Source organism: Vulpes vulpes, chromosome 14, assembly GCF_048418805.1.
Source record: "Vulpes vulpes isolate BD-2025 chromosome 14, VulVul3, whole genome shotgun sequence".
NCBI classification, from domain to species: Eukaryota; Metazoa; Chordata; class Mammalia; order Carnivora; family Canidae; genus Vulpes; species Vulpes vulpes.
Genome location: NC_132793.1, coordinates 137,106,305 through 137,121,833, shown reverse-complemented (window position 1 = coordinate 137,121,833; position 15,529 = coordinate 137,106,305). Strand labels below are relative to the sequence as shown.

The 15,529-nt window shown below is 39.3% G+C and overlaps 1 protein-coding gene across 7 annotated transcripts in view; it reads left to right on the top strand.

The window, feature by feature from the left end:
* Positions 1–15,529, top strand: part of SLIT2 (slit guidance ligand 2) — a 352,220-nt gene that overhangs the window by 259,488 nt on the left and 77,203 nt on the right. For 5 of the 7 annotated variants that reach the window (XM_072738007.1, XM_072738006.1, XM_072738002.1 and 2 more), the window contains 6 exons: positions 3,302–3,373; positions 7,107–7,250; positions 7,362–7,525; positions 8,510–8,533; positions 12,093–12,243; positions 14,888–14,962. In XM_072738007.1, the coding sequence (XP_072594108.1) occupies positions 3,302–3,373; positions 7,107–7,250; positions 7,362–7,525; positions 8,510–8,533; positions 12,093–12,243; positions 14,888–14,962 (630 nt within the window). The remainder of the gene's footprint in view (positions 1–3,301; positions 3,374–7,106; positions 7,251–7,361; positions 7,526–8,509; positions 8,534–12,092; positions 12,244–14,887; positions 14,963–15,529) is intronic. The other 2 variants (XM_072738005.1, XM_072738004.1) reach the window with 1 other exon arrangement.

The window sequence follows — 15,529 nt, the reverse complement described above, 5'->3', positions numbered from 1 at the left end:
AGGTTTATCAACTCTATCTTTCCAAGAAGCTCCTTATTTCATTGATCTGTTATATTCTTTTTTTTAAGTTTCTGTCTCATTTATTCTCCTTTAATCTTTATTCTTTCTTCCTTTCTACTGGTTTGGAGTTTTGTTAATTTTCTTTTTCCAACTCCTTTAGGTGCAAGGTTAGGTTGTTCACTTGAGACTTTTTTTTTGCTTTTTGAGGAAGGCGTGTGTTGCTATAAACTTTGCTCTGTGAATAGCTTTCCCTGTATCCTAAAGGTTTTGGACCATCATGTTTTCATTTTCATTTGTCTCCATGTATCCTTTTATTTCCTCTTTGATTTCTTGGTTGACTCATTCATGGTTTAGTAACGTGTTATTTTACCTCATGTATTTGTGTTCTTTCCATATTTTTTTCTCATATTTGATTTCTAGTTTCATAACTTGCTCCTTAATTCTTATTAAGAATGGGTCCCCCACAACTTTTTTGCATCCTATTTTCTTCTTATATTTCAATGCATTCAAAATATGAAACTCCTTCAGTATTCCAAATTGGTATTTTGGGTTGCTCTTTGAAATCATACTTCATTAAACTCACTCATATTAGCCTGGCTAAAGGGTAAATGATGAATATTCAGCAAGTAACCATTGGATTCAGCTTAATTGAACACCACCTTAGAACCTAGTAAAGTTCCTGACACATAATAAGTATATGCTATATATTGTTAAATTAATCAGTTGCATGACATTGCATCGAATATCCTGAAATGGTTCCACCTTGATCTGCTTATGTGTGTCTCCAAAAGCCCTCTGTTTTCTTATTCTTGACCTTAAAAATACAAGTTATTATTGCTTATCCTTTCTTAATTCCCTTACCTCTTTGACCCTGACAATATAGAATTTTCTCTTTTACTCTTTGATATTTTTTTAGTGGTTTCTTCTCTAATTGACTTACCTTTTTTAAAGCATTTATATTCTGCACAAGTGAGTTTTTGTGTTATGCTATATAATAACTATACCACTGGGACCTATACAAACGGAATGTCCCCTTACACCACATAGTGTCCAGCTATATTTATTTATTCCCTTGAGAATTTTCTTCCTATACTGTAATACATCCCATCTCTCACTGACATCTTAAAAGGAAACAACAGCTTTTCGCTCACTCATATTCATTCCTCTTGTACTGTTATTTTCTTCCTTTTCAAACAGAAATCATGTACTGCTGCCAAACATATTAATTATTTAGATTCCTATTTCAGCTTTCTCCTTTACATATGACATCCTTCATGTCTTTCCAAAAGATTATTTTTCTTATTCTCAGAAGAAATGGAATCATTGTAGAGAAAATTAAAAAATGAAAAATATATAGATACAAATTAAAATCACTTCTGAATAGCAAAGTGCCTGCCATCCAGAGATTTTCTTTTTTTTTTTTTTTTTTTATGTGTGTATACAGGTGTATATTTTTCTAAATAAAATCAAGATCATGCTAGAATATACTGTTTTATTAGGCTTTTTTTTTTCAAATTTAAGGTTACATCATCACTTTCATGTCATTAAATACTCTTCAAAATACAATTTTTAGGGATCCCTGGGTGGCTCAGCGGTTTGGCGCCTGCCTTTGGCCCAGGGCGCGATCCTGGAGACCCGGGATCAAATCCCATATCAGGCTCCCGGTGCATGGAGCCTGCTTCTCCCTCCGCCTGTGTCTCTGCCTCTCTCTCTCTCTGTGACTATCATAAATAAATAAAAATTAAAAAAAAATTCAAAATACAATTTTTATCAATGTGAAATATGCATTTAACTAGTACCTTTGTTGGGGGTTTGGAGACATTTTGTTTGTGTCCATTTTTTTCATTGTTAAAAATTAGGCTGTGATTAACATTTTGTGCATAAAATACTGTTTGTCTCTGATTATTTTCTTAAACTCCCAAGAGCAAAACTATGTAAAAATTCTCATGAATGTCTTTACAACTCTTGATCTATAATGCCAGATTCTCCCTCTAAGGATAATAGTTTCTATTTTTTCCTATTCATAATTATGGCTTCCTACTTTTGGGGGTTAAAAGTAGATAGGCATCAAAAAATGTAGATAGGCATCATTGCAGACCTATTACTAATAGCCAACATGATGAGTGAACCCATTTCTATTCACTTGTTGTTAAAATCCCCTCATTTCAGGTCACGTGGGTGGCTCAGTAGTTGAGCATCTGCCTTTGGCTCAGGTTGTGATCCTAGTGTCCTGGGATTGAGTCCCACGTCGGGCTCCCTGCATGGAGCCTGCTTCTCCCTCTGCCTGTGTGTCTCTGCCCCTCTCTCTCTCTCTCTCTCTGTGTCTCTCATTAATAAATAAATAAAATCTTTTTTTAAATCCCCTCATTTCATCCAGTTTTTAAATTATTCTTTAATTGATTCCCCTGCTACTTTATTTTTTCATTCCACTCATCAGAGAGTGATCACTCATCAATCCTATGTTAGGATATCACCGCATACTCAAATCAATGCTAGGCACCAGGTATACTGAGGGACTAAGCCATGCTTGCACTTGGTGGTGGCATTCAGTGGCTGATCAGAGGTGGAAACCATAAGGATACGTTCCTGATCATATTTTTGGAGAAACACACGTTTCAAAAATGTTTCTGTATTCCTATCAGTGATCACTTTCTTCACAGATCTTAGGTTTCTCAAGCATACGCATGATGTTACAGAAACCTTACCTTTTTCTAGATGCGTTTTACTTCTTACCAATATGTTAAGCACTCATTACATACGAACTGTGTGTGTGTGCGTGCTGAAAAATATGACAATTTAACAGTGGACATGTCCATAAAAGGGCAATAAATCATGAATTGTGCTCATTTTTGTTAATTCCTCTTTGTTTTTCAGTGTTTTCCTTTTTTAAGATTATTTATTTTAGAGAGAGAGAAAGTGGGGGAGAGGGACAGAGGGAGCACGAGAGAGAGGACCTTAAGCAGACTCTCTGCTGAGTGTGGAGCCCAACAACATCATGGGGCTCGATCTTACGACCCTGAGGTCATGACCTGAGCTGAAATCAAGAGTTGGTTGCTTAACTGACTCAGGTGCCCAAGCGCCCCTGTGGTTTAGTGTTTTCTAAACTTCTCAGTGTATATCTGATCTATAATCAGGAAAAACACATATTTGCAAATTAAAGTTTGTTTACTCAACTATAGCTTTTATGATACATGGAGTGCTCAGTAACCTCCTGTATGCCTGAATACATATGTGTTGGATCAGTTTGTTATGCTGGCTTGATGTCTGATTTTTGCAATTAAATTATGTTTTTTTTTTTCAGTGTCCTCTATGGAAATAAAATCACGGAACTCCCAAAAAGTTTATTTGAAGGACTGTTTTCCTTACAGCTGCTGTAAGTATTCAATTATTTCTGATCTGTTGAACCAAGCGTTATATTTTAGTCAGTGTGCCATCTCATAGGTTTATAGAGACTTCAGAAACACTTGACCCCAAATGACATAATTTAATGAAATGGAAAAGATTAGTCTAGTGCAGCTAACATTGATGGTGGTTATTTATTTGAAGACACAGTACTTTAAAGTTGTCTCAAAACCTTTCTGTCTGCCTGTCACAAATGTATGCTTCTTCCTGGCTACTCTGTCATTTAAAGCTTGTGCGGTTCCTGACCTTTGTGAAATCTGTTTTGATTTAACAATAGTTGGGAAGGAGAGTGACGTAGTGGTAGGCTTCCCCATCTTTGTCCAAAGCATCTGCAGGAGTGACAATGCTGCAGTACCGTGTCCCAACCCAAAGGGTGGTATGCAGAGGCTCAGAACACAGCAGTAGCATTCCAGCTGGTGTTGACTGAGAAAATTCTCTGTGAATCCCTGGACCTCATCTTCTAAAAACCGTTCTGCTTAGACTGTAACTACCACTCTTCTGTCTCAAAAGAAGAATTACTGTGCATCTATGTAGACGAACAAAACCTGACCACAGCTGCCTTAGTGATGGCTCATATGGGAAGGAAATTGGAAAAAATATGCTAGTGTTAAGATTGTCAGTGTTAGATCATCCCATTCTGCTCAAGTCACCAAACACCTAGAGTTCCTCATTTGGGGCGTCCACTAGCCTAGCTGCTGTGGAGGCAAAGATGAGTATACATCCTGTCTTCTCAACTGCTTCATAGATGGTCTACTTTAAAATTCTTAAGTTTCAATTGCTATTTTCTCTTTTGGTACATTCATTGGTTGATTTGAGGTTTATATCATTGATTTGGTTAAAAAGAAAAAAAACCTACTCCTAATACCACAGATTTCCATGTAGATCTTTTTCCTTACTTGATAAATGTAAGTTATCATCATATCATGGCATTCATGTTTTAAATTTTCATCATTATCCAGAAACATATTTTATATCACAACCCAGTTTTCCCACACACCCCGATGAAGGAAATTGTTAGCAGATCGGTGTATACCCTGTACCGTGTATAGTCCTCTCCATTTTGCTACATTCTCTGTCCATCTTTCTCTCTGTCTCTCTTTCTAATCTCTTTAATTCTGTACAACCCAGTAAATTGGCTTCACAACAGACCAGTAAGTCATTAAAAATACTGGATCTTGTGACCTAATGTCTTTATTTGGGTTTCAAATTATGTTTTTAACCTTTGAGGTGGGCTCAGCAAATATTGTCTCTGATCTTTAATAGAATGACTCTACGGGTATAGCTGGATGCTGTAACCAAATACTGCCCGTGTGTTATTTGCTTCTCTGCTGTTCTTCTACATTCTCCCAGCACTATTACCCTTGCCACTTACTTGCAATCTCTTGCTATCACCAGCCTGTCTAGTACTAACCCTTCAATAGCACCGCCTTTTTCCTTCCACACGTGCTTACTGGTGGTTGATGTAACAATCAGGTTAAGAAGCCGTGGGACCTGTATGCAGATAAATCTTACTTAAAAAGCTATCCTTGTCCTTCAGCTTAATATTTTATCTCTAGATTAAAGCCCATTCTTAAGCCTGCCAGGGCTAAAGCGACACAATTTTCTCTTTACGGCTAGCTGAGAACTTGGTTAAGCATCTTAGATTTGCTTGAACAGAGTGAGGTACTGGGAAAAGAGTAGGTAAATGGAAGGAACAAAAGAAGGGAGTGTGCCCAACACTTACTTTCTCCTACTCTGCAGACCACATGATTCAGAGTAAGTGCAAAGTACTCAAAGCAGCACCTTCTTCAATTGTCTCTGAGGCTCCCCACTTTTTCCTTCTTATTTCTGCTCTTTGACTCCTTCAGTAGCTGACAGATTGCTGTGACCTGGTTGTGGTGCAGAATGAAGAAATGAGATTGTTGGACCATTCCTGAAACCAATTCCTAAGTCTTTAAGAAACTATTATGGGGACCACAAAGAAGGCCAAAATGTCAGGTCCTCAAAGGGAGGTTATTTTTTTTTTTTTTTAAAAAAAAAAAAGGAGCAAAGAATTACCCCAAGGAAGTCACAGCTTTGCATGTGTGTGGATCCCTAAAAAAGCAAGCGAAGCAGAGGAAGTACCCTAGGTTAATTAATAATAGAGATTCTTGGTGGACAAAAGGGAAAACATTTTTCAGTGTGTTAAGTAATCAGGTATATGAACTCAAACAACAGAGCATATATTTTTTGAGCTACTAAATATTCAAGTTTCAATTATCGAAGCTGTAAAGTAAATGCTAGTAAGGAAAAAAAGAATCAAAAAAAACAAAATTCTCAGCCTACGAGGGCACTAGTCCACCTTTGGGCCAACAAGAAGGTCTCCATAGAGGAGGTGCCAGGACTCAGTAGCACTGAACAATATCCTGGGGATCCTAGAGGAGGAAATACTTTAGTTGGGTGGAAGTCACGTTCTGGAACAGGTGAGCTTTCCGTGAGGCTGGGGTAGGCCGGAGTGTTGAGGACAGTGGAGGGCGGGGCTGGGCTGTTCCCAAAGGGAGGCCAGCGTGTATAAAAGCTCAGACACCATCACAGAAAACCTGTAAGAATGGCATTGGCCAAAGTCTCATTTGTAAACCACAGCTCCACAGAAAACTGAAGTTGAATATTGATAGCATGCTTGAAAAAAAAAACAAAAACAAACAAAAAAAGAGTTTCTGGGATGTTGTGTTAAACCAAGTGAAATGGATATTTATAGTGTGGGACTGGGGCCTTTAATAGGGTTATGAGCCATGTCACTGTCCAAGAGGGTCATAAAGTGTCCATTCAACAACAGCTATGTATGGAGCCCGTAGAATGTTCCAGGCAGGTGAGACATGTCAGGGATCAAAACAAAATGAATGTCCGCAGTAATGTGATAAATAAGGTATATGCCACAGAAAGGAATATATACTCAAGAAAATAGAGGGGAAAGGCCTGGTCAAGGAATGGAGTGTGCTAAGAGCTTGGGGCGGGGCAGAGACAGGTGCCGGTACTGAAGAGGGCGCCAGGGTGGGCTGAATTCAGAGGGGGGATTGCAGCGGGCGCAGAGAGGCAGAGGAGCCGGGGGCCAGGGCCCAGAACATTCTGAGAGCGGAGACCTGACGAGGAGCTGGGTGGGGCTGGAGCTGAAGCGGCCAGGGGAGAGAAATCGGGGGTCCCGGGTTCAGTGGGGGCGCCCGGGGTCGTCCTGGGCGTTAAGGCAGCCTGTCGGGACCTTGGGCCCTTCACTCACAGAACCTGGAGTGGCTGCCCCCGCCCCCGCCGCCGCCCCCGCCCCCGGGAGGAAGCGGTCTGTGTCTGAAAAGATCTGGCTTCTGCTTTGGAAACAGACTGAACCTCTGCCCAGAGCAGCTAGAGAGCCTCGTGCTCCGCGACATTTATTTTTTATGGCGCCCTGACACGTTGGGCCTCGCCCTCCTTTGCCTCCTGCACCGCGTCTTCATCTTCCGGAGACCACGTTGAGTAATCTCCGTTGGGTAGTTGCGCGGGGACCCCGAGACTGTAGGCCTTGGTCGGCGCGCACGACCCTTGCTTTGTCTGGTGCATCTTCCCCCCGTGGTCCTGGCTGCAGCTATAGTGCCAGTGTTGAGGCTCCGAGAACTGTTTTAATTCCTTGACCCCTTGTGTTTCTCAAGAAGGAGAGAATCTTGAAGGTGGGTTCACGAGATGCTACGCTTTAATTCTGCAACTGTTTGATCAAACAGATTATTGAATGCCAACAAGATAAACTGCCTTCGGGTAGATGCTTTTCAGGATCTGCACAACCTGAATCTTCTCTCCCTGTACGACAACAAGCTGCAGACCATCGCCAAGGGGACCTTCTCACCTCTCCGGGCCATTCAGACCATGTATGTATAATACGCCTTGGATCACGTACGATGACCGCTGTCTTCACTGTGAATTCGAGACTTAGCTCATTGCGAGTCTTGCATAAAGTGTTCTGTCTGTGTTTCTGAAAGGCACCTGGCCCAGAACCCCTTCATTTGTGACTGCCATCTCAAGTGGCTGGCGGACTATCTCCACACCAACCCCATCGAGACCAGTGGTGCCCGGTGCACCAGCCCCCGGCGCCTGGCAAACAAAAGAATCGGACAGATCAAAAGCAAGAAATTCCGTTGTTCAGGTAATTCCCTACCTCCTGTGACGTTTCCCCTGTGTTACCAAAAACAGTGGTTATGGAGACCTAGAGACAGCTGGTCTTCGGATGAATCACCAGACGTTGTAGGTCATGCTTCTTCTTCTTCCATCAAGGACACAATAAAGGCAGCTGTAGACGCAATTCCTATGGCGCTCCTGGGTGAAATATTTTTGACACTAGATCCAAAAAGGAAAAACAAAATTAAAAAAAAAAAAAGAGGCCTGGATACTTCATACTGTATTTTTAAGGTTCAAACTTCACAAAGGCCTTTTAGCAAGCTCAGGATATTTTTTTTTTTACGTCTCTTAAGTCTCACGTTTGTCATATTTTTCTCCGTTGAGAAACCGAAGGTAATCAATCATGTTCTCATTTCTTCAGAAAGTGAACTGAGACTTGGTTGTGTGATTTGCTTAGGCTCAGAACTTGGGGGAGAAAATTTCCTGATCCCTCAGCTTCTCACACTAAAAGTGTTTTCTTATTTTTCCCCCTCTTGTTTTAAAAATAGGACTGTGAGGATAATTTTTTTTCTTTTACCAAAAGCCCATCTTTTAGTATTTGAGGAATATTATATTTATTTATAAAAAGCCAATTATAGATCCACTGTGTGACCGTTAATTAAAGGGCCTTCTTCATTGAAATTTGCTGTTTGTTTTGGTCTCATCTTCTCTGTGTTCTTATGATAAAGTACACTCTGTGTTTGGGGTAGTTTGCTGACTTTTCCAGGGGTATTTCACATTCGGCAGTTAATTCATACTAAAAAGCTAATATCAGAACAAAGCTGTTTATTGTCCATGGTCCTAGAGACATTTACTACTCACTGTACATTAGTATACTTCAGCCACTGCTGTGAATATAATTCCCTTAATTATCTGTAGTACCTTTAGTCCATTCTTAATCTAATATAACTCATATCTCTGCTTGCTGACATTCAGGTGCATCTTCTATTTTTTTTTCTCTTTTTTTATTTAGCTAAAGAACAGTATTTCATTCCAGGTAGGTTTTGCTCGGTAGTAGGACTAACGCAGACACCCTTTCCTGACCTTATAAAATGTAGCTTCTGAAACTCTGATATGCATGCGTTTGAAAGTACAGTGGGTGCCCCGTAGATAGACTGACTTCTGCATAGATCACTTGTAGCTGTTTCCTGAAAACCTGACCTTTGCATGCAGCTTCTGATGTTAGACATATTTATTATTGAACCCCCATCTTCTTTTTTCTCTCTCACTTTGGCACATTATCTAAAACTTCTCACAGTAGCTAAAATGTGTGAACCTATGCCTTCTACTTAAATCATTTTCTCTCCTTATGTCGTATATCTGATCTTTCAACCTGTTTTTAAAATGTAGCTTATCGAGCTGGTTTTAAAGACAGAGACCTTTCTGTTGTCAAAGAACTAGTTCTACATGAAATCAGCCACCCACACACGGAATTGTCTTTTCAGTCGTGAAATTGACTTTAAAAAAAAAAAAATATCATGGTTTATACTAAAAAAAACGCCCCTTACTTTTTGCTTTATTTGGCCGTACTGTTGCTTCACTTTTTACACAAAAACAGCAGCCTCCTGCTTGTTTTTATGCAAGTAAGCCTTGGGCGTTCACATTCTTGCAGACCTGGAGTGACACGATGACTCCATAGAAACTATATTGACGTACATCCTGAAAGCATCAGATGTTCCTGGGCACTAAATGCCTTGAATAATTCAGGCAGACGAATGAAATGTCGTTTTTAGAAAAGTAATTGAAATGTTTTACCACTACAATCTTAACGCTATCAAGGCTGATGATTCTGGAACTAGCTCTTTGAAATTACTTATATTTTCCTTGCCTGCCAATTGTGTAAAATGCCTCTTGACTTGTTTGTTTTAAACCATTATATAAAAATATGTTAGTAATTGATTGGCTACATTCACCATCTCCTGGGGATATTCTAGACTCTAATATATTTTAGCAGCTATATTTATGCGGTGTTAGTATGCAAAAACCGTGCTGATTTTTTAAAGAAGAGTTCTGGGTTTTGTCTCTGTTTTAAGGAGATATGTGTTAATTGGCATTATTGATTTATAATTTGAATAACTTTAGGCATGTAGCAGATTTTGTTTTATTACTTATTTGGAGCTAGAAGGGCCACCAAGATCTTGTACATTATAATGGTTACATGAGAAGTAACACGTCGAAAAGAAAAGCTGATTGGCCTTCATAGGCAATCTTTAAAATTCATTAATTTTACCTCATTACTAAGCAGAAAGTCCTCTGATAGCTATTATTTGCCCCCAAAAAAGCCATCTACTAAACACCAGAACACCTATGGGATAAAACATTAATATTACTGAAATCTTCAAATTATGGCAGTTAATGTCATTGTTACCAACTGATTCAATCAGTTACATTTAAATATACTTTATTAGTAACTTAGAAATTAATATTTCTGATTCACAAATTGAAGAACCAACATCGGATTGTTTTTATAAATTCTGATACAGTTTTGCCTATTTATTGACAGAAGTCAAAATAGGTTTTATTAAAAATACATTTTATATTGTGATATCGCGGCTTAAATTGTCAATTTCTGATAATTCGATTTACATTAAAGCCATAATAATAGGAGACAGGACTCAGAAGGATTCTTTGGGCCTTTTCTCCCTTTTTTTTATTTTTATTTTTTCTAGATTTCAGCAAAAATTTTAGCCTACCTAAACAGTCTCCATAAAATAAACATCATTGTCATTGCATTGAATGCAGACTATTTTAAATGTAAGATACCTGACGTCCCTGCCACTTAGACCTTTGTTCCCAGTACTTCTTCATTTCACTTTTAAAATGAAAGCTTCCACTGCAGTGCAGCAGTTCCTCCTCCGTAAATGCCCTGGCATTAATTGCCCAGATCTGATGAAACGATTACATTCAGCTTTGCAGTTGTAGGAGGTTCTGATTTCACTTCGACTAAGTGACGTTATTTATAAGTCGGGAAGGTCATTGAAAAGCATGTAAGCCACAACCTAAGGATCAATCCAGATGTATTTGTTTTCGAGGATCTCCCTGATTGGTTTTTCACTTCAGTTTGCATGTGTACTTGCCTACCACGGTTCTGTATGGCCTTCTAGATATTATAGTGATAACTCAAAAGAAAATCTATCTTGCAGAGAGTTCATCATTTAAAGGAATCGACAAGAACTTAATTTGTGCTGTGCATCTTGTATGCCCTTGCTTTTCCTGAAAGACCACTGTGCTTCAAAAAAAAAAAAAAAAAAAATCACTACACAAGTTTGCAAAGCATGACGATCGCTGTCATACTATGCCATTCCCCTGTCATTGCCACAGTAAGGAAAGAAGGAAGAGACCTTAGCTAGTTTCATATATGTGTTTATTAATCTTAACTGGGATTGCTCTTTCTCTCCTTCTTGGTGATCTTTACTTTTGCAGGAATTCACCATTTGGGCTGTAAGTAAAAGTGTCTGATCTGAAACATAATGTCCTCCCTTCTCAATCCTGATTGTACCTTCTTCTAGTCTCAGTCTTTTGCGCCCTTTTTCCCCCCCTCTCAAGAAGAAACCGCAGATCTTTTGAGCTTCTCTGTTGTCCTTGTAGCTCACCTTGAACTTCTTCCTGGATGTTGTTCCCGAAAGCTGTTGTTTCCATTCTGCAGTTCTGAGGAACAGTGGAGGCACCTTTCAGTGTAGTCCCTACTTTGTGTTTCCAGGAACTCTTCGGTAGTAATACTCTTACTATGGTCATAAACATTCTGCGGGAAGAATGCATGTCATGTAAACAGTATTACGTTTCCAGAACGTCTGTAGCTTTTTCTCCTGCTTCCCTTCATCTTTCCTCTCGGTCTTCCCCTTGGCCTAGTGGATGGTGTAGTGATTATGTAGCGAGATTTTCTGTTGTGCTTGATCTAACCATGTGGTTGCCAGGTATGAGTAAAACATGGTTCCGTCAAGCACCATGGAACGTCACGCAGCTTTCTACAGCATGGCAAGCTGCTGAGGCTTAAATCAGGATTTACTGGTCTCTTTTGATAAAATCAAAATGAAAAAAAAAAAAAAAGAGGGCTTTTTTTAGGCGTCTCCGAAGATTATGTGAGAGGGAGAGAATAATATAAGACCATAGAAAATTTTAAAACCTGAGGACATCTATTTGCCTTGAAAGCCCTAATTTAAAAAAATGATATATAGGACTATGTTTCTTACTGGATACATTTAAAATTCTTGACTCGGAGAAAAAATAAACTTTGTAACGATTAATAGCCATTGTATGATTAGCTGTCAAATAGGCTAGAATGGCTCATAACTGGATCAGCAGAAAGTACAGCTGTGAAAAGCTCATCTCTATTAATGTTTTCCTGTCCTGTGAATCTGGTTACTCTTTTTTCCAGCAAATTCCAAGCCCTTGTTTTAACCCTCTCCTGACATCCATTGACCAAAAACTCCCCAAGTTGTCTCCCTGCTGCATAATCTATAGTTATCTTACTATTTTTCTTCCTACAAATTAACAAATGTTCTAACCTTTAGACTCAGTATCTTTTTTTTTTTTTTTTTGCCTTGAATCCTCACTAGGTACAGAAGATTATCGATCAAAATTAAGCGGGGACTGCTTTGCAGATCTGGCTTGCCCTGAAAAGTGCCGCTGTGAAGGAACCACAGTAGATTGCTCCAATCAAAAACTCACCAAAATCCCAGACCACATTCCCCAGTACACTGCAGAGCTGTGAGTTCATCTTCGACCAAAATCCAGGTTGGGAGGGAGGGAATGAGAGCATCGTAGCATTGGAATTTTTGTCTTTCCCTTTTATTTTCAATAATTTGATTGATCTTAATTAATTAGCACAGATGGCCATGACTCTTCTTTGTACAAGGATATATCAGAAGCTATCTTGCTTCGTCTTTCTTGTCCAAGACGTGCCTGCGGAAATTAATTTACCTCTCGAAAATCCAGTTAGCCCTTAATAATGCCAATGATAAGAACATCCCTTTGATCTCTATTTCTTGGGTATTGCTTATGCCTGCACCCATTTTTCTAAACATGTAACAGATTTCGAAGGTATATAGTCTTTTGCGGCAACCAGATAAAATAGTTGGAGAGTCACCGTCTTGAATCTGTGTTAATTGTGAATTCAGAGAGCCGTTCTAGGCTTTATTACTTGACTGGCTGGGAGGTGGAAGGACTCCGTGATTATCAAGTACTAAAGCACAGAGGAGAGTTTCCTTCTGAACCCTGGATAGCATAGCAGGAACAACTGAAAGGACAATGAGCTCGGGCTTCTATTTATAACCCTAACTCGGGCCTACCACGTACGAGGTGCTAAGATATGTTTGTTGGATCATCTGTAGGTTCTCTGCCATGTATGGTTTGCCTTTAGTGCCTTTATTTATAAAAGTCATGCTAGTGTTCTTAGAATTCAAGAAAAACTTGGTGGAAGCTCATTGTTTTCTGAACATCTTAGCAACGTTTATGTATAGCACCATCTGGTATTTGCCATTGAGTGCTTTGCAAAGTCAGTTGTCCTTTTATGCACCTATAATCCTTTTGTCTGCAGCCAGCTTGTACCTCCTTGACGGAGGATTGGGTTTTCTACATTATCTCCCACTGCGCCTACACACGTGCCTGTTACTTAGTGTATTCTAAACAATGTGAATAATTAAAAATAATATATTGCTTTCAAAGAGATGACAGAAACTATCCTGTGGCTATAGCGATACTTTTTATTTTTTTTTTAATTATTCCTGTTAGTTTTTGAAACTTATTTGAAATCTCCAGAGTTTTTGGAATTGTGTGGAGACCTTGCAGTAAAAGGCCTGAACTCTGGGGTCATGGAGGAAGCTCTGTATATTTCCAATATTATTACAATAATTCAGGTTATGTCTTCCAGCATAATAACAGCTTAAACAGGCTTACTTGTCAATTAAGAATCATAGCATTAGCATCTAATTTATCTGTCAGGAGAGTTTGTGTGTGTTTCGGGAAATTAAGGATTTTTTAAATTATGCATTTAAAAAATTAGCACTGGGAAGAAAATATTTGCAAATCATCTATCTGATAGGGGACTTAGATCCAGAATATATAAAGAGCTATTACAACTCAACAATAAAAATGTGCCTTACCCAGTCAGAAGGTGCCCAAATAATCTATATGCAACTTCTCCAAAAAAGATACACAGATGACCAAGAAGAAACTAAAGAATTGTTTAGTATCATCAAGCACTAGGGAACCATACATCAAAACCACAATGAGGTAACACTTTCCCTAGAATGGCCACACACACACACACACACACACACAAAAAAAAAATTGGACCCCTCATACATTGTGGGGGAATATAAAAGTGACACATCTTTGGAAAACAGTTTGGCTGGCCCTCCAGTTGTTAAATATAGTTTTACCATGTAACCCAGCGATTTTACACTAGTGTACATATCCAAAGGAGTTGAAAACATATATCCACAGAAACTCGCACAGCAGTGTTGGTAGTAGCATTATTCACGATAATCAAAGAGTGGAAGCAACACAAATATCCAGCAGCTGATAGAGGGATGAAGAAAACTGGTATATCCATACGACGAAATACTTTCTGCCGTAAAAAGGAATGAGGTACTGTTGTATGTTCAACGTGGACCAGTCTTGTGATCATTCAGCAAAGTGAAAAGAGCCAGGCACAAAAAAGCCACGTTTTTTTATGACTTCCCTTATATGAAAATGTCCAGAATAGGAAAATCCATAGAGACAGAAAGTAAATTCATGGTTGCCGAGGACTGAGGCAAGGAGGGAAACAAATTGAAAGTGATTTCTGATGGGTATGAGATTTCTCTTTCGGGTGATGAATATGTTCTGAAATTAGGTAGCAAAGATACGTGTGCAATTTTGTGAATTTGCTCTAAGCTCTACTAGATGGTACGATGTAAAAGGGTGAATGTTGTATATGTCACCTATAAACTGCATATCATGAAAGCATATAAATTGCATATCTTAAGAGCTATTAGCAAAAAACATGCAGAGCAAATGATTAGGAAAAATGCTCTAAAATGCTTTTTGGGGGAAAAATACTTTCAGGGGGAGGGATAAACGTGGAAAAAATGGTCTGAGAAACTTTGCGCTCCAGGATTACTGCGTGGGAACTGGGTTCGATTTTTGATTATTGGTTTTCTTTGCAGTGTGCTTCTTCGCATTTTTTATTTTGTTCATTAAAATTTTGAGTGAGATGGGGAAAAATCTGCAGATTTCCCGTGACACATGTTCTGTATTTTACTTTAGAATAATCATGAAATGATCTTACGTTTCTGGATGAAAGGTAAAACTTCATCCTTTCCTGGCTGTTGGTAATGAAACTTTCACTTCTTTTTTTTTTTTCCCCGAGGCGTCTCAATAATAATGAATTCACAGTGCTGGAAGCTACAGGAATCTTCAAGAAACTTCCGCAGTTACGTAAAATGTAAGCCGTGCATTAGCCACCTTTTCAAATTTCTGTGGTGTGGTGTGTTTTTCTAAATCCCTGTGCGGTTTTATTCAGATTCCTTTGGAAATTGGAAAGTATAAAGGGGAAGCGTGTCTGCGCTGACTACGTGTGACATGAATTTAGGGTATTTTCTGAGAGGAGCCCGAGTCCTCACCTCCTTTCTATGTATTCCAGCGACGCCAACCGCATTTTCTGTGGCCGAGCGCTGGCGCCTGACTGATGCGCACAGCTGCTGTGCTACGTGGCCACAGCAGGAACACAGCAACCGAGGCTCATTAGAAATGGCCCCGGCAGTGTTTTGTAACTTCCTTTACTGTTCCCTAAACCACGCTCTTCTATCTCTTTCAGCACATTCATGTCAACTATTTGACTTTTTTGCTTCATTAAACTTTCCTTAGAAGGTAGTCCAAGTCCGCGATCGCTAGACGGGCCTGATAGCTCGTCTGTGTCACTACGTACCCACAACCCATATTTTAAAATTAGCTTATGAACTCAGCAGTTCCAGCAGCAGACAGTATTGCCCCCCGCCCCCCGCCCAAGGAG